This window comes from Lithohypha guttulata (assembly GCF_036872675.1).
Source record: "Lithohypha guttulata strain CCFEE 5908 chromosome Unknown scaffold_8, whole genome shotgun sequence".
In the NCBI taxonomy this organism is placed as follows: Eukaryota; Fungi; Ascomycota; class Eurotiomycetes; order Chaetothyriales; family Trichomeriaceae; genus Lithohypha; species Lithohypha guttulata.
Genome location: NW_027042757.1, coordinates 121,767 through 143,626, shown reverse-complemented (window position 1 = coordinate 143,626; position 21,860 = coordinate 121,767). Strand labels below are relative to the sequence as shown.

Here is a 21,860-nt window from a genome sequence, read left to right as displayed (position 1 = left end):
CTGTAGGAACTGAGCGTGGAAGGCGCGACGCGTGTTGAGTTCAATTACCATCGATCCTGACTTTCTTCTTGCACGTTTGCTTGACCATGATAACTGCGGGTTCCGCTCAGTTTTTGAAACGTTACGCGAATGTGAGATTGATTTTCTTTGACAATGCAACGAGCCTAAGCCTGCTTGAGATGGCCAGCTTGAGATGGCTGGCCATCTCAAGCAGGTATATATAGAGCTGAAGTGCAATCTTTGTTAGCAATTATGAAGGGTGCAGTGACAATTTTCGTGTTGTCGAATTGAGAAGTGAAAGTGAGCCTGAATCGATGTGATCAAGTGTCAGGAATTGTTTCAAGAATGCTTCACTTACAGCTATACAGACATGGACCCACTGTCACTTCAGCGACTGTGTCGGCCGGCTGCGAGATCAATACCTTACTTCTAATCAAAGTGCAGCAGCTATCTCTATCATCTATACAGATCGAATACCTGTCTATCTGCGGATCAGTTCGTCTTCGATCATTTCCTGACGTTCTACAGATACGGTCAAATCCACCAAGCAATCTGCACCAACGACCTCCACTACAATTAAGTGCTACCAAAACGATTGACCATATACCACCAGAATTGATCATGGCTAATGCCCTCCACGGGAGAGACCTCAATCCCTACCTGACGAACTACTCACCAAGATCCTCAGCTTCGTTCCTTGTTCAGCTGAACAATATTCGGATCTCAGCAATGTCTGTCGTCGATTGCAGGACATCGTCAACCAACGTTCCTTCCGGATCGAGGTTGCTCGACAGCAATTCCCAATTCTTGCTGCCATCGAAGATTTTCAGAAGACACCGGATCCTGCCGTTATGTATGGTCTTGCTGTCAAGCAGCAGTCCGTCGACGAAGTTTTTGAGAAGCTCAGCCGAGAAGACGATGGTGACACAATGAAGCTTTACCTGTGGTCTGGCATTCACTTGTTACGGTACTTCTGTAGCCTACTCAGCAAAGACTCCGTACAAAATTGTGCACTGACAGTGACAACGGCCAGGCTGTTGCGGACGGATATTGCCATGGCTCTTCGCCTCACAATGCTACGTACTACCGAGTTCCTGCAAGAGGTCGAAGGCTCGTTTGCCAAATTCGAGATGCCAATTCTAACAGGACAGGTTACAGATGAACATGAAGACAAACTTAGGGCAGTGTCTATCGTGATAGGTGACGTGAATCAAGTGATACGGATGCGTGCGCTTGAGGCTGCTATTCTGTGTGAGGATGTCGTCCACGACTTCGCCGACATTTTTGCTTCTGAAGATAGCAGGATCGACCTCATGATGCGTATGAAGTTTCATATGGTCACTTTCCGCCATACCATTCTTAGGGTCTTTGGCATACCTCTAGCAGCAACAAACCCCGCCACTCAACTAGGGTACCTGAATGGCTTGCAATGTTGCCTCCTGAGTTGTTGGGATCTTGCGGCACGATTACAAGACTCGGGTGGTGTCGAAGAGCACCGGGGTGAAGTTGTGGTCTCTCGCCAACTGTTAGAAAATCGAGAGCTGCTGATCTGGCTGGAAATCTTAGAGTCTGCTGAAACCGGGGATGACTGTACTGTTTTTCAGAACCTGGCCTGCTGGAAATGTGCAGGAGAGAGTCTGAGGGATTTGGCTCAACGCGTTCAAAAAGGATGTGCCCAAGAAGAATTGGAGGGAGGGAAGGTGGTGTATCTCAAGCGTGTCGACATATCCTCAGGTATCCCTAGAGCATATTGGGCTTCCCACCAATTCTAAAGAAGAACGACCAGCTTCCAGTACGTTATGCTCACGATTGCTGGGTATAGGTTGCCCCCTTCTATAGAGCTATACATCACTTGCAGTCACTTTACAAACATTCTCGTGGTTTGAGGCTGGCCCGCATAGACCTCGTACAAACCATTCCACCTTTCCGAGGCTGCCTAATGCCATCACTCAACCTCCGCCAAAAGTCAGTACACTACTCAAAGATCCAAGTCTTTACACAAATTGGAAATACAGTCAACCAAGCAAACCTTGAGTCTCAAGAAGCCTACCTTCTTCTTCATGAAGGGCCTTTCAAATCAGCAACCACTGGCATTAACACAGTGCCTGATGAGATACTACTCAATATCCTCAGCTTCGTACCGTATTCATCAGCACAGTTCGTACGTCTGAAGAACGTCAGTAAGCGTTTCGCGCAAAACCTCGAGGACGCGACCTATCAGGTTGAGACTGCTCGGAGGCAGTTCCCAGTTCTGTTTCAACTTGGGCCAGTGATCTCGATCAACCTGCCTGCACAGTTGAACTTGCTTCACAGTCTTCAAGCTCAAGCCGACTCGTTATCTGACGGGCTTGTTCGTCTTCTGGACACTGAAAGAGTCAGACAAGTAATGAGGATAGCGAGTTGTCTTATCGTCTTCGTCGCGCTATTGAGGACTCGTGTGGCAGACCTAAGCATACGAAGTGCTCTAATCAGAGCAGCAGTGACGGATTGCTTCTCAACTGAAGCAACGAAAGCTCTGAGAATTCCTACAATGAGGCTTGCTGGTGAATCCCGCAGTCATCTCGATTACTTGGCAGATTTTCGTAGGCGCATCAATGCCCTAGACTTAGACGAGGTTTCCAAAACGCTGCTCACGCGTCTTTTCAGGTTCTACCTGTGCCGACACATGGAGACAGCTGTCTTGCTTGATGGGTTTCTCCCAGAAGAATGTGAGTATGAGAAAGGAACAAGTTTCGAGGTTCGCATGAAATCAAACACAGCGCTGACTATGACTATGTTACTACAGTGTCGCGCAATCGCTTATGATGACCCTCGCGCTGTTTTTACAGACACGCGGGCTTGTATCCCCCATTCGCAAGTCTCGATACTCATGAAACGCCATTGACCAAATTTCCCCTTCGCACAATGTGGAAGTGGGAAACCCTCTGATACAGGAGTTTGCCAAGCAAGAAGCCACAGAAGAATATTTGCACAAGATGAACTCACAAAAAGCTCCAGTTGCAGATTCAGCCCCTCAGATCGATTGGAACTTTACGGGACAATATCTTCGGGAGATGGCTACTAGCCTAGAGAATGGTACATGGCTGGCTGAACTGAAAGGCGAACGCAGTCTCATCCAGAGATTCCAGATTGACGAACATGGCAATCTGCGATGGACAGGAACCGAGTACGATCTAGGTACTGGGAGAAGCCGAGAGAAACATTTACTACTGTAGGGCAGCGGAGAAAGAGGAAGTCAGGTAGAGTACGTCCTCCTTAGTCAAAAACAGCATAGCCCATAGATGATTAGCTACTTGCAGTACCGATAATGCAGATTCTGCTTGAGTTAAAAAGTCGTGGCAACGACATTTTTAGAATCGAGTCAATGTTTCAGTACGTGTTTATACAGAGTCATGCCCTCTAGACAACTTTGGAATCGAGTGTCATTCTTTCTGAACTTTCTGCTCCGGCCAATTCATCCTTCCCATTTTCTTCTTTCATGCAGCAGTTTCACCAGTTTCACCAGTTTCACCAGTTTCACCAGTTTCACCAGTTTCACCAGTTTCTAGCACGCTCGCCTGATACTGAAAGCCCGAGTCTTCTCAGCTCGACCCACCTACCATAAAGATCAACTCGCCACAACAACATGGCGCTGAAGAGTTTAGGTCCTTGCTAGCTCTGAGATGCCGTAACATGGCAGATCTGAACGCGAAGATCACAAGCAAAAGGCAGTTAGACGATGAGTCAGCGTTAGACATGGAAGTCATGGATTGGCAGTCAGTGGGTGAATCCGTGAGGCATTGTGTGGACGATTGGGCGATGGGCAGAAGCTCCAGTGTGAGTATCGACACTGAGTGCTACATGGCTTGTATCCACAGAGTACGCGAAGCACTGAAACACCAGTGTGTGGCATAGTCACAACATCGAGGACTGCGGCTTGTGCTCTCATAAGGCAAGCGAAATTGTGTTCCTCGGAGAAACACTCAGGGAGTGATGAGGCATCATCTGGACTGCATGGTAATATCCTGGTGAGAAGCAAGTTGCAATTAGTACTTAGTCGTTCAGACCAGAACAAACTGCTATGCGAGAGAACCCTTTCATAAACTCGAACGTACTTTTCCGGAGTTTGTAGTTGATCAAAAGGAAGGAGCAGGAGGCAGCGTCTATCTGCCTCAGGCACCCAAACTCTTGGCGACGGGACCGCACTTCCCAAATTTCCCGCTTGTCTGTATCAACCCACCAAGAGTTACACGTACGACTGAACTGCTTGCGACATCCATACACTCTCAAACTACCTTCGAAGACACCAAGTAAACCTACCCGCAAACACAGCCAAAATGGAGAACGAGAAGGGAGAGATTGTCGATCTGTAAGTCCACAGAGACCACCAATACATCCGTACCATTGCGACAACTTTTACCATACGCACAATGTCTTCTCGAGAGCTGTACCTCCCAAGTTTCCACAAATCACTAACGGTCAATCAGCTACGTCCCCCGCAAATGCAGCGCAACCAACCGCATCATCAAAGCCAAAGACCACGCCTCAGTCCAAATCTCCGTTGGCAAAGTCGACGAGAACGGCCGATACACAGGCGAGAACCAGACCTATGCCCTCTGCGGCTTTGTGCGATCACGGGCTGAGAGCGACGATTCGATGAACAGACTGGCTCAGAGGGATGGGTTCTTGAAGAGTGTCTGGAGCGGACAGCAGACGAGATAGATGTTGTTTGGGATTGAGTGAGAGAGAAGGGAAAGGGGATGGAGAACGCGGATCGTGTATGCCATGCGATGATCGAGAAGTCGACTGGAAACACGAAACGAACGCGATTACGTGGCAGATGAGTGTCTGAGATCAGGACAGAGAGCTATGTGGCCTTCTCTGACCGAGGAAACGGACTCTGCTCGGTGCCCCAAGAGATCTCCGTGGTTATTCAAAGGTGAAGTTGCTATTTCCAGAGGACCAGAGACACTCCTACAAAATTATGACTTGCTCTAAATCACGGCAGTGGCATAGATGCGAAGAAAATACAAATTCAAGAAATTACGATGTTAGGAGAGTTGCGAGCAACAAATTATGCGCGTGCAAGGCAGTGGCTACACTCCAATTTCACGATCGCATCACAGGACAATGCCCATCATTTTCTCCTGCTTATCAACCGCTTCAGGTGTCCAAGAAATGTTCCGCCCGTATCTGTGCTCCAGCCCGTATTCTCTGGACCTGCAGCTCATCAGAGACGGTTAGTGCATTACATGCTAATTTTCGGCTATGAAGTACGAAGTAATCTCTACCTCTTCATCTATTGAGTAAAGTTGAAGAAGCCTTGAGGTGCCGGTCAGTTAGCAGGATTGTAGTAGACAACAAGCTGAACGTCAATCGAGTATGGAGAAACTTGTGCCAGATGCACTTTTCGAAGCTCTGGATCTTTCATATTGTGCGTCCGGAGACATAGTCAAATGGGTATCGTAAGTCTATGATTTACCGTGATAACGCTTCGTGCGGAATTGCTCGACGACACGGAAGATAGTCAGTGATCTCTTCGCGTAAACGGCCGCTCGCTATTGCTTCCTCCATACACGTAAAATTCGGAGTGCTGGACTCAAAGGTGGCGGAACGAACCGACTTTTTGAGAGCCCAACGACAAGTAAGTAGCCGTATGTTTGTGGTCGTGAGGCCCGGGTTGAGAACGTTGGCACGCTTCGTCAGCAGCTTTTTGAAGGGATTGGCACGGCCGCGAATACTTGCGAGCTGTATGTCTGGGTTGTGGTGCTCACGTCATAAATAAGGTTGCAATCTTTTAGGCCTTGTTGAGACGCACTGCAGGGTTAGTCTCAATGAAGTTAAGGTCAACTTTGTGACCGAGCAGTTCACGAATGTTCGACACGCCATATCTGTAGCATTGTTAGACTCGTTAAGACATGAATGACAAGGTTGACTCACTTAATCATGGTCGGACGTTCCAAGGACAGGCCCCAACCGTATATCCTCATATCCTTTGGCAGACCCATAGGCTCTAACATCTCAGGTCTGAACATTCCGGAATTGCCAATTTCGACCCACTTCCCTAAACCTTTGTGATAAGAAAAGATTTCCATTGACGGCTCGGTGTAAGGGTTGTACGCAGGTTTGAATCGCAAGTCCGTGATGCCCATTTTGGCAAAGAAGACCTCCATGAAGCCTATCAGGCCTCCAAGAGTCAAGCCCCAATCTGCTATCACACCCTCGACTTGGTGAAACTCTGCCAAATGTGTAGCATCGACAGTCTCATTTCTAAAGACTCGATCTATAGAGAAGTATCGTATTGGTCTAGGATTCTCAGCTAGCTTTTTCAACATGTACGTTGAGATGGCCGTGGTATGTGTCCTGAGTACCAGTTTTAACGACTCGTCTTTCGACCACGGGTATTTGTAACCTGTTGAGCCATATTTGCCGTCTTGATGTACTGCTTGGACGTTCTCCCAATATTGCTGATAATCTACCTTCGGGCCGTTCTGTTGTCTCTGCGAAGGATTTATCGAGGCATCTGGATGGTTAGGATCTGACAACGATAACTGTTCTAAAACTTGTGAAGGAGGATCTTCTCTTGGCGGGTCTGCTTTGGGAGGGTCTGAAATAAAGAAAGTATCTTGTTGATCTCGTGCTGGATGCTGTTGCGGCACAAAAAGGGCGTCGAAGTTCCAGAACCCAGTTTCAACAAACTTGTTGGTTGGCATCTCCTCGAAGCCCATCTCGAAGAAGATCTCCCGGAACTCTTGCCGCACTTTATTCAAAGGGTGTAGTGCTCCTGATGGTGTTGGAGCACCTTTTGCTTTGAAGTTGTATGGTTTTAGCTTAATCGTTTCCCAAGAACCATCTGCAAGCATTTCTGCAGTCAAGTCTGTCTGTTCTTTCACAAACTCCGTCGAGAAGTTTGGTCCTTTTTGTATCTCGAAAGTCACAACTTTTCGTTCTGTAACCAGCTTTCTTTTCTTCAGGTCCGCTGCTGCTTTGGAATCAGACAAAGTCTTCTTATCCGCAATCTCTTTCAGTTGGTCTCCAGTCACATCTTTTATCGAGTCGACCAGGGGTACTAGCATATCACCGTCCTTTTTTACCCATTTGTTTCTGAATGCAGCCATCTGGCCGAACTTTGCGACGTTGGCATCTCCGATCAGAGAAGGTAATTCTTTCACAGGTACCTTTCCCTTCTCCTTTATTGCGTTGTACACTCGTGCTTCCTGGCTGCCATGTTGTACAATGGCTGTGCCTTCTTCTGTAGGCACAAGCTCGAGACGGTCCACTTGTTTTGCTTCTAGGTATCCACGAGATCGTAGCTTGTCAATGGCTGACTTGATCGTGTTGAATTCGGCGTCTGGAAATGCTTTCGAGGTCAAGACTGGACCATTGGCGCTGTTTACGGCGCTGAGGACTTGCGCCGTCAAGTCCTCGGCCATGGTCGAAGAGGTACTGAGTCTTTGCACGAGGGGAATTCAGCCAGGTTTCGCAGACTTGTCTGACTTCTATATCACGGTCTGGCACGAGTGAACCTAGCCTAGCAAATTATACCCTCAGTGCACTATATGAAATTGTTGGACCGCGTATGACTCCCCACGTCGTGAATCACAAAAAGGGCAAACTCTACAGGAAAGTTAGGCGACTAACTGACCGTTGCTCGAAGGACAAATCTACCACGCAGCAAGCCGATAGTTTTGACTATAGTAGTGAGGCAAGGAATATCTGTAATGCAGATGGAAGAGAGACAGGGTTTCAGAGTTTGTCATATAAACTGCCCGAGTACAATCAAGCAGGCTCAAAGCTATGATATTACTATACAACCATTACCACCTCCAAACTTCCAGGCTCTCCGCTATGAGCTCAAAGGTGGTAACTTCCTGACGAAATGTGCTGGGCAGTGATAGCCAAAAGGCTCCTTCTTCAAGTAATCCTGATGGTAATCCTCAGCGTCATACCACTTCGTAGCAGCTCTAATCTCAGTCGATATCGGCTTGCCCTTATACCATTCCTTGCCCACCTTCTCCTTGATCTCCTCTGCAATTTTCTTTTGTTCGTCGTTGACGTAGAAGATGGCAGACCTGTACTGAGTACCTGTATCGGCACCCTGTCTATTTAATGTGGTTGGATCGTGCATCTTAAAGAAGTATTCCATCAGCTGTTTATATGTCACCTGCTGAGGGTTGTAGACAAGCAGTAAGCTCTCAGCATGACCTGTCCTGCCAGAGCATACACTTCTGTAGTCTGGTGCTTCGGTCTGACCACCAGTGTAACCTACTCTACAGTCGAGCATGCCCTTGCCTTCCCAATCCTTGCGGTATAGCTCTTCAAGACCCCAGAAGCAGCCACCAGCAACGATGGCGCGCTCACTACCTTCTGGAAAGTTCTTTGCCGCCAAAGAATCGGGTACGAGTGGTCGCGACATTGATGTAGTGAATGGACGCATGAGGCGTGTCAAAAAGGTAGGCATCTGGAAAGCCATGATTGTGAATGCGACTATGAGAACGAGTAGTGCTGACTTGTTGAATGGCTGTGCCACTTTGTAGAATGTTTCGATGGCGAGGATTTTGAGTGACAAAAGATGAGGTTTGCAATATAACCACTACTATACGAGACGAAGGTGTTATGCTTATAAGTTTGATGCTGCGCATTTGAACGAGCAGGAGCGAAGGGTCTCGAAGGTCGCCTCGGTTGTCTACTACGTCATTTCAAATCTTCTGATTCGCAGTAGTCCAAATTCGGCACGACTTTGGCTCAAGAAGAAATTTACGACAGATTGTTGCCGTAGTAGACGTGTTTCCCGCCGCTCTCAGCCGGCAAGTGTTGTGGTCGAAGACAATACCCGGAGCAGGTCGTCTTTGGCATTGAGATACATCAATCTCTTCCATTAGGCATTTTCGTCTGCTTTTGGCTGAACGTACAAATGCTCATACCTGAAAGATGATTCTGAAGGGCAGACGGCATGCAGACTACGCGACACGTCAAATGAAACACCTCGAGAGAGTGCGATGACAATCTGTTACACTTGTGGTAGTGCGGTAGACCCTCGTCGCGCTTGAGAGCTCGAGCAGCTTAAGAACCGTTCCCATACTACTCTGATTCTCATACTCTGCTTATCAACAAAATGCCCATTGTTGAAACTTGCTGACACATGCTCATCCTCGTCAAAGGTGACAAACCTTTCCTACTGAAATTGACTCCCATTATCCTGTGTCGCAGATTCGCACGCGACTTCCACACGATGGCCGTTACTCGGGCCAGAGCCAGGTCTACTAACAAGCCCAGAACAGCTTCGAAACCCAAGAACCCGGTATCGAGCCAGGCTACTACATTTACTTCTCGATCGAAGCGCGTAGCCCAGACCCCAAACGATCTTCCCATCCTACCTTTCCCGAATGCCGCTGCCTTTGAGTCCTATCTCGAAGAGCACCACGCGACCATACCCGGCCTCCACCTTAAGCACGTCAAAAAGTCCTCCAGTATCCCATCCATTTCGACTACCGAGGCACTAGAAGTCGCGCTGTGCTTCGGCTGGATCAACGGACAAGGTAATTCATGTCCAGAGGAACCAGATTACTACCTTGCACGGTATACGCCGCGACGTCCTAAGAGTACATGGAGTCAGATAAACGTGAAACTGGCAGAGCGTCTGATTGAAGAAGGACGAATGAGGCCTGCTGGACAAGCAGCTATAGATGCGGCAAAGGCGGATGGGCGATGGGGGAGGGCTTACTCTGCTCCTACTAACATGACAGTCCCGGCGGACTTCCAAGCTGCACTTGATGCCAATGCAGCTGCGAAGTCATTTTTCGACACTTTGGGCAAGAGTGAGAGGTACCTGGTATTACTCAAAGTTGAGCTCGCAAGTCTAGCTGCCAGACAAAACAGGATTCAGGCATTAATTGACAACTTAGCTGTCGGCAAGGTACCAGGGAGTAGCACTGCGACCAGGACTCTTGCACCACCTGCATCTCGAGTACGGAAAGCGAGGACAAAACCAAGGTAAACACATGTTGGGTCAAGTGGACAATATCATATCTGTCTGTAACTTTTATCTATGTTTCGTCGTCGAGCCTTAGCAGCGTGCAATAGCCCTACTCATATCTTCCAGCTTGATGTTAGCTGATTCCTAGTCATAAGGCATTTCGCAAACGCATTGAGTCCCTCTTGAATGCCCGCGTCGGTCGTTCGATGCAGAAGGTCATCGATCACCAGGCATTGCAACACTCTCTCCGCGGCCTCTTCGGCGTCCCATGTTGTCATGGACGTACCAGGTATCACAATTCTGTCGGCAAAGACATCGACCGCGTACCTGTGACTGAGACAGCGCCATGTATCACCTTGGATGTATCGCAAACGTGATGCTATGTCCGCGAGCGACACAAGGCGCCCTCGAACCAACACTGCTGCACTTGCGCTAGCAGCAGCTCAAAGCTTGAACTGTTTCCGACGTAGCCTCCTGGCCGCAAGCTCTTAAGGTCTCATGCGGAAGACAAGCAAGATGACTGTCCTCCAATAATTCAGCGTTCGAGGAAGAACACTTGCATCCTATGCCGAAGTCAGCCACTGGGCAGCCTTCACTCTTGGCTCGAGCTGTAACCTTAACGTGTGCCAACGCAACGAACCCTCCACCCGAACTGAGTCGAACCTGCCATCCTCGTAATTTAGGTTCCTGCTCCAGCTCGAAAGAGATATACCAAAGTTGTCAGTGCTCTTCTGCTCTTGAACCTCGTAGATCGTCGTTCTTATTCCAGGACATTGGGTGTATGTCGTCTCTTTCCGCCAGGAACGACCTCGTTAAAGAGATATACCGTTATTGCCCTCATTATATGCCGGTCGAAATCAGCGAAAGCTGTCGCGATCACCTTGATAGCTGTAAAAATTATATTGGCTATGTGCTTCAGTATCACAGATACGAAGATGACCAAATAGCATATCATGCAACAGGGACCAAGTGGAGTTGTTTTCGGATGAATCGTGTCGAGTCTTGAACGTGGATGCCCAGCCTCAACGTAAACGATTACAACTCAACCACTCTTACTAGATAATGCGATTTGTGATTCCTAGATTCTTTGTCGAACTGCAACACTGATCACGCTCTTTTGCGATTTTTAGCAGTCATTTGTCAGAGATGTCCTGGAAAGATCAGCTCAAAAGATTCAAAGGAGAATGGGACAAATTCAATGCCGAACACAATATCTTACCTGGAAACCACTCACAACAGCCGCAAGCCCAACAACAATACTATCCTCAGCAACAGCAACAGCAGCAACAGCCGCAATACAACCGCGCATCTGCAGCACCTCAGTACAACCAGCAACCTCAACAACCTATAAACACGATCTACTGGCAAGCAAACTTCGACCCAAATATACCCATCGAGGCAGAATGGGAACCTAAACAAGGCAACAACAACGGCTGGGGCAACAACGAACTCGAATTCTACACAGGCAACCCCGAAAACTGCTTCTACACAAATGACCGAAAATTGATCGTCCGCGCCATCGCCAACAACAACGCACCTGACCCGAGCCAAAAATACACTTCCGCAAGACTGGTTTCACGCCAAAGACTCGCCAGAGATCGAGGCGTACTCAGTGCAGTGCTTACCAGTCCATGTGCTTCTGGGATCTGGCCTGCGTTTTGGTTATTGCCGTTTGAGCCCTTTGCATGGCCCGGAGATGGCGAGGTAGATATCATGGAGACGTGGAATGGGGAGAGGAAGAACCATTCGTGTTTGCATTGGGGTACTTATACTGGTGAAGATTGGAACAAGCATATTACGCAACAGACGCAGCTGGATCACATGCCGACTACGCCTATTCGGTATGATTTTGCTTGGGATCAGCCTGGTGGGCAGGCTGGTCAGGGCAGGATGATCTGGTATATTGATGGTAGACCGGTCATGAAGGCAACAGTACCTGGTGGTACGAGACCACTAAGGGACTTCACGATCTTGTTGAATGTGGCTATGGGAGGCACGGTTGCTGCTGGGCAGATCCCTAGAGATGGCGGATATGATCTAGTTGTGCATTGGTTGGCTATGATGGACGAGCTGGAGAATGGAGGCTGGGGACGTTTTGAGTCAGATTGGGGGTATGCACCGGAAGGGAAAGTAGGTTAAGGTCTGATACATCTTCAATTTGAAATACTCCTCCTCTGAAATTGATAGCCTGAAGCAGCCCTGGGAGCGAAGCTTGAGTACATAGCAAGGAGCAATCATTGCAAAACTGCTTAGAAGCACATTTAGTATGTACTTACAAGGTTTACGACATCGAAATCATCTTCGATATCACATATTTCGAGATTTACTGAGAGCGTAACAGAGACGGTCGTCGTTTTCGTTAGTCAGCACTTCATCGCAGTACTTACTGATAATCTGTATCAAGCCGGGAACTTACCTCCTCCATCGACTTGCGGCAGTGGCTTTGCTTGCGTAGGAACCCGCAAACAGTGGAGGAGCTGGTGCTTCCTTCCATCCCTCAGTACCTACCTGCTTCGGGTTCTTGGCCTTCTCGACTTCTTGTTCGAACCAGCGCTCTTGCGTGTTAATGGGTTGATCAGCCATGCTTTGGCCGATATTGTACCATGTCACAAGTCTTTTCGTGCTTTCTTCGTCGAGCATATCAATCTTTGTTAGTCTCCATGCATACCCAACGCTGCACGGCTCATTGAGATTAATGTGGGATCCAGGGGAGAAACTCTTCTCGCCTGAGATCTTTAGTGGGTCTTTAGTCAGCTTGGAGCGGTATTCTTCGTCGTTGTCCATAGGGTTCCAGACGGAGAATGCAGTCGCCTTGTACTGAACACTTTTATTCGAGATGCCTTTCTTATCACAGCTGTAGATAGGAAGCACAATCATCCTTGTCTTGTAGATCTTGACAATTACTGCATATCGGGGTTTTGGACAGATGGGTCCAATCTCGGTCTTGACTCGATATTTGTTCCAGCCTGTTTGATTAGGATCAAGCGCCGGCACGATATGCTGAAAATTCACAACCTGGCCGACTCGCCAGTTCTCGGCTTTCGTCGGGTAGAATGTTCGATTGGTGAAATTACTCCCAGCCTGGCAGGACATGGCATAATTAAGATCGCCATTGAGCTCAAAGGTGGCCATACCGTCGACAAGGGCCGACGGGAAACCAGTTCCCACTCGGCTTGGAGCTTGTCTCGCAGCGTGAGCGGTATTCTTGTTGAGTGTTGTAGTCAGAAGCGTGGCATTAGTCGGCGCCGCTGATGGTGTCCTCCAGGTTGTTTGGTCGGTGCGATTTCGTACTCTACGACCAAAGCCGACGTTTCCTGGGGTAGCCATGATTGTATTTGCAATAATAAATATCGACTCACCTGAAACAAGACTGGTGCTGCAAATCCTGGGTATAAGTCTCAATCGAGATTTTATTGTCCTCGATATTCCCTGTCTCGCAACCATGTGCAACAAAGAGAGCCCAGCACAATGAACAAGACATGGTTCACTATTCCTGGCTGGAATCAGACGCTTGGTGCTCATTGTTTCGTCCTAGAGCCAGAGTGACATATCCCTTTGTTGTGTATCAGCAGGGACTGCATGCATAAACCGTAACCTCATTGTTGGTCGTCCACATATTAGGTCAATCAGCCCAGATTCGCAAGCATTACAATTGGCATTCTACTGTCGAAGCTATCTGTTAAATTCCGGAAGCACAACTTAGTCATTGCTGCGATCATGGACAATCAAGCGACCCGCATTGCTCTCTTTCTCAGCTTCGTCGCAGGTACGACAGGCATGACATTGCTGTGGCGTGACGGAGAGCGACAACGAAAGGTGTATGGCCTCGTTGGCGAGCTGTATAAAGCCAAGCAGAGAGTCGATGCCGCTGCAGCACGGCACTCACAGAGAAAAGTAATCCTTGAACCACATAGGGTACGAGTCGAGCAAGTTGCCGCAAAGACCCAAGAAATGCTGAATTTCTGCTGCCGATCAGCGGAGGATGCTGCAGACATCCCCGAACTCGTCACAAGATTACGACACCTCGAGAAGGCACAGGGAGCAATTGAGACCGAGTTAAAAGTGCTAGCGACTACTAAAGAAGTCTTGTTGACCCAGTATAATGAGCTGTTCGACCAAATTCTGCGACAAATGCAAACGGCAGCCGAGCCTTGCACAGAGACATCCTCTGCTGTTTCTCAAATTACCGAAGACTTATACCTTCCAGAATGGCTGGACAAGCTCGAGGCCGATGGTGCGGATTTTGATGAATTCATGGCGGGCGGTGAACAAGTCGAGGAGGAAGCGGAGGATGAGGAAGGTGAAGGCGACAAGACAAACCGCCTGAAGCTTGGATTCCTTGATTTGAAGGAAAAGAAGAGACAGCTTGAGGAATCGACAGATGCCTCGACTAGACAAGCCGAAATTGCTGCTCACGATAAAGAGATCTTCGAGTTAGGAGAACAACTCACTCTCCGTGGCATCCCAGTCCGTAATGGAGAGTTTGTTCGGCACGTCGAAGACGAAGAATCAGCGTATGCCTTTTACAATGAGGAACCTATAGATGAAGAACACTGGCTGACAGACGAGCAGATAGCGCAACCCGCATCAGCACGAGCAGTGGCAGGTACACCGAGCCAGTACGTCTTTGATTGGGCCAATTTCGAAGCACCAGAAGAAAGAGATTATGGATACAACGAAGCCCCACAAGAGTGGGTCATGGAAGCCGAAGCAAAGGAGCGGCAGGAACAAATCGACCGTGACTTTCAAGAATTTATTTTCAGGAACAACCAGCGTGTTCAGACCTGGATGCAGACCGCCGCAGCAGAACCAGAGATGCATATCGATGAACATGACGATGATGTTGACGAGAGCCTTCCTGTCGGAGTCGAACAACTTCCCGATATCGAGGTAGGAGAATGTTTCGATATGGAAGCCGAACTCGCGACAGATAACCCAAGCAAGAGCGACGTGAATATAAGGCGCCTGCAAGTCGAAACCCTGCTCAATCAGGCGGAGAGAAAGTTCTGCAGCCTTACGCAGGCAGAGCTTGAGAGTGATCCTGATTTTGCTGTGCCGTGCGATTGGGGTGAAGACGTAGAAATGGATTATTAGCTATCAACCAGTACGAGTACAAGACCTCTTCTGAACCATGACTATACCAAAATTTTGATATCTTTCTGATTGCTGCAACTCGTTAAAGTTTGCCATATAATATGGTATAAGTGAGTGAGTAATTGTTGGACGCTCTCTCATTGAACATTCTCTTGGCTGGTCAAGGTCATTCCAACTAATTGCATGCTTAACTAATCAAAGTGAAATCTACTGCAGAAGTTCAAATTCAACATACTCTTTGGAGACGACTTAACTTTTTGGGCTATTTACACATCATTGTGATCGGGCTGACCTGCCGTGTTTCTGTACCCGGCGATGTCCTCACTCACCTTTTCGCAGGGCCACTGGCCATTGATGCATACGAAAGTGTAGTAGGCGTCGGACGAGGTGCTTCCGTAAATTGCGTACCAGCAGCTGTAACCGTCCCAGCCGGAAGACTTCTAAGTCTCTGAATCTGATTCTTGAAAAATGATGCTTGCTGGACAACAGGAGCAGTCGCCATATTGAAAGCAATTTGATATCTCTCCAGGAGCCTTTTCGTGCTTGCCTCATCAAGTTGGCCCCATTGCTGGATTTTGCCTGCGTAGTTGACAGTCCAAGGGTCGTTCAAGTTAATATGTGAACCTGCTGTGAATGGCTTCGGAGCCACTGCTTTTAGTGCATCTTCGGTTAGCTGCTTACGCATTTCATCATCAGAAGTCAGGGGAACCCAAACTGACAGAGCCGTTAGCTTGTATTCATCAGGCTTGTGTTTGAGTCCGTTCCCATTGGAACTGTACATTGGGAGTACAACCATTCGAGTTGGATAGATTGCGACAACGGCAGCGAATCGTGGTTTTGGACAAACGAACCCGACCTTCTTTGTGTAGACTCGAACATCCGAATGATCTTTCTGATGAGGATCTAGGGCTGGTTTAATATGTGGAATGACCAGGATCTGGCCAAGCTTATATGCTGATGGTCCTAAGGGTCGTTGAGCAGTGGCTACAGACATGTGCGTCCCGGCCTGCCAGGATTCCGGGTCACTGTCAGCAACTTTCACTTGATGTGCAAGTGTTCCATTGTTCGATGCTTGCGGTGGATCGCAACCTGCGGCAGTTGAGGCTTGACGAGAGACATGATTCGAATGTAACGTCTTTGCTAATAAGGATCCGCGAGCGCTAGGTGGGACACCGACTCCCAGACGTGAGGGTGTTTGAGATTGTGGTACACGTTGACGGTTGCCTCGTGGGGCAAAAGATGTACCCTGTACATTCATATTTAGTTTGTGGTCGAACTGCTTTTATTCGACGTCAAGTCTTCCTGAGATATAGAGCAGGTAGTCTGATGATCTTTCTTCAAGTACTTGCACTTAGCACCGGTGCATTGCAGAACCATTGTGTCTGAGTAAAATCCAAAAGTAACTATATTGAGTCACTGAGGAAGTTGAGGGTTAATTTTGGCTCAACGAGACAACGCATGACATATCGAGTAACTAACGACAGAACAAAGAAGGTTCTGCCATTGTCAGCAATATGCCGAACATCACCTGCATAAGTGCTCCCCCTGCGCTATCACGAGCTTCAACTCACCGAAGGATTTTCGAGCACCCAGTCCAGAGGCACGCTGCAACATCAAGCTTCGGGCAGATTGTCGCAAAAAGTCATGCAGTCTTTCCTGGGAGTCATTGCTGGCACGACAAGCTTGCTGTTGTGTCAAAAGACGCAGAGATGGCGAGAGATGCGCGAGCTCGTTGAAAGGCTAGCGGACACCAGAACAAAACTGCAAGCTGCAGAGAAGCGTCTCACATTGACGGCGACCACTTTAGGTGACCACAAGAAGAGAGTCCTCCACGCCACGACTAAGACACAAGAAATGATAGACTACTGCGAGGCGCCTGACGCAGAGCCAGAAGACAGGAAGAACATACCTGTGCTACAGACTCGCTTGCAATGTCTTCATCTGACCAGCGATACCGTCGATACAACCATCGGAACGTCTCGCAAGGCCAGAGATGACTTGCTGAAGGAAGTCGATGATCTAGTTGATCAAATCATACAGCAAGCGCATCATGGACCTTGGCAAAAATGTACCAGCGCGAAACTTGAAACATCAAGCCTATTCACGGAAAAAATGCTCACTTCTGAACAGCTTGACCTTATCGAACAGGAATGTGCTGGCTTAGAAGAGATGCTAACGGAAGAACCAGAACATGATGAGAACATCACAGCAGTGGCGGATGTGGGTTGGTACGATCAGACTACCAACCTGATGGAAGATTTCTCAACCCTGAAAATCCAGAAGACAGACCTAGAGAAGTCGCCCGATACAGCGGCGAAGAGAACCGAGGTCGACAGTCTGACAGAGCAAATCCTCCTGCTGGGTGAAGAACTGACACTCCGTGGGGTGCCAATTCGCAATGGGAGCGTTATCTGGGCAGATGATCCTCTGGATATAGCTGTGGATGAGGATTCCGACTATGCACCTGCTGAGAAATCAACGCACTTAGACCAGAAAAATGTGCAGACAGAACAAATATCAGTACAAGCAGTTGTGGGAACTGCAAGCCAGAATGTCTTCGACTGGACGCACTTTCAAGCACCGGAGCAAAGAGACTATGGTTACGACAGAAACATAGAATATGCCACTCAGGAAGAGCTAGTGAGACATCAACAACAGGCTGACCTTGAATACCAGGACTTCGTCGACAAGGTTAACAAGCGTGTTTTGTCTTGGCTCGAGGAGCTTGTGTCAGATTCGCAAGCTGATATGAGTGGCGCCGAGAGCGAAGAGTACAATCTTGCGGCTGGTCTGCAAGCATTGTGTGACATAGGGGTCGGGGAATGCTTCGATGTGGAAGGTGAGACCTCGGAGAAGATAAGCCAGAACAAAGCAGACTTGAGGCGTCTACAGGTCGAGACCATCTTACGACGAGGCCGGCGAGAATTCTGCTGGGGCGTACAGGCGGAATTGAAGAGAAATCGAAGTGCTGCGATTCCAGACCACTGGAGCGAGTATCTCGAGAACAAACATGATGTATGAGCGACAGAACAGCCGTTGATCATGTTCAACCCATCTCTTCTTCAACTGTATTTTAATGATCTGTGCATATTTTGCTTTTCCTCCTCAGAATTGCCGGTGTTCTCGCGGGCAACGGTCGTGCAGAAGAACATAGTCTATAGCGTTCAGCTGATTACTAGAAGGCGAAGATGTGCAAGAGCTGATAGTTGCGAACACACTCACATCTTTCTCGAAGGTCAGCCTGAGTAGAACAAAAGGACGCCAGAGGGGAAGGCGCGTTATGAACACGACCTCGTGCCTCAGGCATCAGGTTTGCTCCTCAGCTCGTATGGCAAACAGGCACGGGGCACGGTGTACTATCTTAAAAAATGTGGTACGCAGCAGATGGGCAGCGCCTTTGACATTGAGACAGTAGATTTTGAGTAACGTAGAAGGAGAGATAAGACCAGAATGTTTAGAAGAGTATGTAGCTTTAGTATTTTATACAACACTACGTTAGCTGTCCATTTACATGAATATACATAATGCTCCGAGCAGCACGCTGAGGACAAGACCACCTGAGGCAGTAGGCAATCTGCCAGCTGCACTGGTAGCACTCGAAGAGCTCCCACCCGTGATAGGCGGTGATGACGGTACGGCGGTCATCGAGGTACAAGAAGCACTTGCTGTTGCTTGTCGACCGAACAGAGGCGCGCTGATGCTTCTCTTCGTCTTAGCACGTTCCAGGATTTCCGTTGGAAACTCGAATGATGATGTCTTGCTCGAACCTAGCAGATCTGCCAGGTGTGATACCGCCCTGCTGAAGCGCTCTTCATCCTCGTTGGTGGTTGTCTGGTTGGTACGGTCCGTGACATTGATCGGAGTGCGAACATCTTCCACCAAGGGATTTGCGACGTTTGGCTGGCATATCTCACTAACGTCAGGGATAGTTCCAGTTTGCCAGTAAGATCTGATCTTTTCCTGCACACAGTTGGATGGGTGTGCGGTCGAACAATGACCAGCGCCTGTGTGTTGTAGCACTCTGCTGTCCACGAAACCCGAACTTGAGTTCTGTGCAGAGATCAGAGGTGTTACAGGGTCCTTGTCTGAATTGACAAACAGGATCGGTGCGCCTGTCCTGATATTCTGGAATTCACCACCAAATCTCTCCCTCGCCGTCACATTCCACGTTGCGCATGCGAAGACGATACCTATGAGCTGATCTCCTCCGAAAGTACTTCTTTCTTCGTATATGCTGACGAGTTCTCGAAAATCATTGAGGTCGCCAGCTGGAATCTCATCCCATTCTCCGCAAGTTATGGCTGTAAGAACGTTAGGATACTGAGCAAGACCAAGCCGTTCCGTGACATTGAACTCTTGCTGCTCCTGTCTCTTGCCTGAAGTAGATGACGTACCTGGCTGCGTAGCCAGGTAAAGATTGAAAATTGAGGCAGCCAGATCAGGGAAATTAGCCGCACTGTAGAGGTACGAGAAGAGTGAACTCTTTATGCGCTTGTAGGAGATTCGAACACCATTTCTATCTCGTAGAGCATACGTGCCGTTATTTATACCATTCAGAAAGTCGTAGAAGACAGCTTGCAAGACAGGTCCGGTCGATTGTGGGCCCGAAAGAGGACAATAATCAGGCCCAGCTTGAGCACATGAATCGAAGAAGAATGCGAGTTCTCGGTCAACGTCGTCGGCCGCTTCATCACCAAGGCCGTGGTAGTAGTCGGTAGGATTAATGTTGCCATCCAAAACCATGCGATCGATTTTGTCCGGGAACATCGCCGCAATAGTCGAGCCCAGCAAAGTGCCATAACTCATGCCCCAGTATCTTATTCTCCCATCTTCTCCAATTGCCTGCGCAATAGCATCAATGTCTCTTGCCACAAAGGCTGTTCCGAGAAACTGTCCCTGTTCTGCATAAGGAGATTGCGCGCAGAGCTCGCCTTGAATGGCATTGGCGTAGTATGTTGCATTGAGTCCGTTGGGGTCAGTGATAGGACGAGAGGAATAGGGTATGGCCACATCTGCGATCGGGCAAAGATATGGATACGTCAGACCCACGCCTCGAGGATCGAAGGAAACAAGATGATATCCTCCACCAGATACTCTACACATCATACGTTAGCAGGAGTTCGAATTGTCAGTCATTTGTGTTCTTACGCCTGCAGATCATCTGCGAAACCTATCAGACTGTCAATACCACTCGCTCCTGGGCCACCAGGATTGAAAATGATCGTCCTGTTGAGTGGTGTCGAGCTGTTGGACGGTACTCGAACAAGTGGGAGTGTCAGGATTTCCGAGCCACTGTTTGTATAATCAAGTGGCACGTCAATGGTTGAGCATTCGAGTGTTGGTGCATAATATGGCTGTCCGTCCTCGCCGTAGGCGTTGACAGGACAAGGAGTCCATTCAAGCCTCTGGTTTGCAGGCAATGAGCCTGCTGGACAGCTTGAGCTCTGCGCAATAGCAGTGGCCGTCAAGGCTGCAACACCTAGAAGTATTGACATCGGTGAAACGACTCCCAGCTAAGGACCTAGAGAAACAAAAGCTGAGACCTAGAAAGAATAAAGAAATCAAAGAGTAAGCAGAATATACACAGAGAAGTATGGCAGTGAGAAGTATCAATTTGAAAGTGCTGAAACGACGGTCACACCTCAAGGCAGGTGAGCAATATGCAGCGCCCTCACTGATCGCATATGTGAGTAGTAGGTGACCATTGTGAACGAGGCACACCGGTCGCAGGAGGAGCCTGGATCCATCGTGGAAACAGACGATGTCATGCGTCAAATGAAACTCTTGTCCACGAGGCTTGTGCAACACGAACAACCAGCTGTAGCAACTCCACGGGGTCCCAAAGTGTGACTCTGGTGTTGATTTCAAACAACAAAAGAGCGCCGGGAGACTTGGCGGGATCGAATTGCAGGGAGCTGTGAAAGCTAAGCATGCCAAGAACCTATTTCGGGAATAGTGAAATTGGCATCTGAGTTTCAGCTGCTCGTTATGTGGCGCAGTCGCGGCGAGATTCAGCTGGTCAACCAGACCAGCCTTGGTTGAATAGGCTTGCGGTGCTGTGGCGTGCTTTGAGTATGCGGGTTCAGCCATGAATACGACACAATGGGTCGAGAAAGCAGGAAAACCAAATCACTCTATCGAGGCAGCTTACAATGTCTGCAACATTACATTAATCCGCAAGGACTGTAACCTAAATGGATACAGGACTTAGTTCGTGCACGCATATATGATCATTTCGTTTCTTGGTGTTGTTGATGAAGTGCCACCTGCTTTCAAATAAGTGCTGGCACATACTGTCGAACAGTGCAATCACTGTACATCCATAGTATATAGCACTGATGCAGGTGTCCAGTTCGCAGCGATGCGTCCTGCCGGCTTTGACTTACGAGTGCTGAAGACGCAAGAGCTGAATACCCGTGGGAACTGCTCCGTTCAGTAGGAGAGCAGCTTATGCCTACCCTGACTTAGGGAATGACAGCACACACAGATGTTGCAAACCAGCAGACCGAGGCTGCCTAAGTTTCGTTAAACACTAATCAGTCACGAAGAGATATTATCAAAATGAGGCGAAAGAAATTTACTGCCAATCCGAGAATGTGGGAAAGCAACCAGGTCTATGAAGAGGTTGTGTTGTCTCATATACACTGTGGACGCCAGAAACAAACAGGAACAAACAGGAACAAACAGGAACAAACAGGAACAAACAGGAACAAACAGGTGAGCAGCAATTCGCTCTATCTAGTACATGTATGAAACATCAACACGCTTTTGAGCACTGGTGGTTACTGTGGCTGTCTTAGACATGAGTTTC

General features: G+C 48.4%; 12 protein-coding genes across 12 annotated transcripts; 7 read left to right on the top strand and 5 right to left on the bottom strand.

Moving 5' to 3' along the window:
• Positions 1–851: 851 nt before the first annotated feature.
• Positions 852–1,772, top strand: LTR64_008185 (uncharacterized protein; the record flags this gene model as incomplete). The annotated part of the gene is made up of 1 exon (XM_064902500.1): positions 852–1,772. One exon carries the CDS (start codon positions 852–854, stop codon positions 1,770–1,772), a length of 921 nt encoding a protein of 306 aa, XP_064750976.1.
• Positions 1,773–2,975: 1,203 nt separating this feature from the next.
• LTR64_008184 (uncharacterized protein) lies at positions 2,976–3,215 on the top strand (the record flags this gene model as incomplete). The annotated part of the gene is made up of 1 exon (XM_064902499.1): positions 2,976–3,215. The coding sequence occupies one exon, from the start codon at positions 2,976–2,978 to the stop codon at positions 3,213–3,215; it is 240 nt and encodes a 79-aa protein (XP_064750975.1).
• Positions 3,216–4,316: 1,101 nt separating this feature from the next.
• Positions 4,317–4,701, top strand: RPS21 (40S ribosomal protein S21; the record flags this gene model as incomplete). Its single annotated transcript, XM_064902498.1, has 2 exons — positions 4,317–4,348; positions 4,467–4,701. 2 exons carry the CDS (start codon positions 4,317–4,319, stop codon positions 4,699–4,701), a joined length of 267 nt encoding a protein of 88 aa, XP_064750974.1.
• A 1,075-nt stretch (positions 4,702–5,776) lies between these two features.
• Positions 5,777–7,412, bottom strand: FRS2 (Phenylalanyl-tRNA synthetase, beta subunit, cytoplasmic; the record flags this gene model as incomplete). The annotated part of the gene is made up of 2 exons (XM_064902497.1): positions 5,777–5,870; positions 5,920–7,412. The coding sequence occupies 2 exons, from the start codon at positions 7,410–7,412 to the stop codon at positions 5,777–5,779; spliced, it is 1,587 nt and encodes a 528-aa protein (XP_064750973.1).
• A 413-nt stretch (positions 7,413–7,825) lies between these two features.
• mxr1 (Peptide methionine sulfoxide reductase) lies at positions 7,826–8,395 on the bottom strand (the record flags this gene model as incomplete). The annotated part of the gene is made up of 2 exons (XM_064902496.1): positions 7,826–8,146; positions 8,204–8,395. The coding sequence occupies 2 exons, from the start codon at positions 8,393–8,395 to the stop codon at positions 7,826–7,828; spliced, it is 513 nt and encodes a 170-aa protein (XP_064750972.1).
• Positions 8,396–9,211: 816 nt separating this feature from the next.
• LTR64_008180 (uncharacterized protein) lies at positions 9,212–9,976 on the top strand (the record flags this gene model as incomplete). Its single annotated transcript, XM_064902495.1, has 1 exon — positions 9,212–9,976. One exon carries the CDS (start codon positions 9,212–9,214, stop codon positions 9,974–9,976), a length of 765 nt encoding a protein of 254 aa, XP_064750971.1.
• A 1,125-nt stretch (positions 9,977–11,101) lies between these two features.
• LTR64_008179 (uncharacterized protein) lies at positions 11,102–12,094 on the top strand (the record flags this gene model as incomplete). The annotated part of the gene is made up of 1 exon (XM_064902494.1): positions 11,102–12,094. One exon carries the CDS (start codon positions 11,102–11,104, stop codon positions 12,092–12,094), a length of 993 nt encoding a protein of 330 aa, XP_064750970.1.
• Positions 12,095–12,367: 273 nt separating this feature from the next.
• LTR64_008178 (uncharacterized protein) lies at positions 12,368–13,282 on the bottom strand (the record flags this gene model as incomplete). Its single annotated transcript, XM_064902493.1, has 1 exon — positions 12,368–13,282. One exon carries the CDS (start codon positions 13,280–13,282, stop codon positions 12,368–12,370), a length of 915 nt encoding a protein of 304 aa, XP_064750969.1.
• Positions 13,283–13,672: 390 nt separating this feature from the next.
• Positions 13,673–15,049, top strand: LTR64_008177 (uncharacterized protein; the record flags this gene model as incomplete). Its single annotated transcript, XM_064902492.1, has 1 exon — positions 13,673–15,049. The coding sequence occupies one exon, from the start codon at positions 13,673–13,675 to the stop codon at positions 15,047–15,049; it is 1,377 nt and encodes a 458-aa protein (XP_064750968.1).
• A 266-nt stretch (positions 15,050–15,315) lies between these two features.
• Positions 15,316–15,830, bottom strand: LTR64_008176 (uncharacterized protein; the record flags this gene model as incomplete). Its single annotated transcript, XM_064902491.1, has 2 exons — positions 15,316–15,352; positions 15,379–15,830. The coding sequence occupies 2 exons, from the start codon at positions 15,828–15,830 to the stop codon at positions 15,316–15,318; spliced, it is 489 nt and encodes a 162-aa protein (XP_064750967.1).
• An 863-nt stretch (positions 15,831–16,693) lies between these two features.
• On the top strand, positions 16,694–18,070 carry LTR64_008175 (uncharacterized protein; the record flags this gene model as incomplete). The annotated part of the gene is made up of 1 exon (XM_064902490.1): positions 16,694–18,070. One exon carries the CDS (start codon positions 16,694–16,696, stop codon positions 18,068–18,070), a length of 1,377 nt encoding a protein of 458 aa, XP_064750966.1.
• Positions 18,071–18,556: 486 nt separating this feature from the next.
• LTR64_008174 (uncharacterized protein) lies at positions 18,557–20,544 on the bottom strand (the record flags this gene model as incomplete). Its single annotated transcript, XM_064902489.1, has 2 exons — positions 18,557–20,144; positions 20,198–20,544. 2 exons carry the CDS (start codon positions 20,542–20,544, stop codon positions 18,557–18,559), a joined length of 1,935 nt encoding a protein of 644 aa, XP_064750965.1.
• Positions 20,545–21,860: the final 1,316 nt, after the last annotated feature.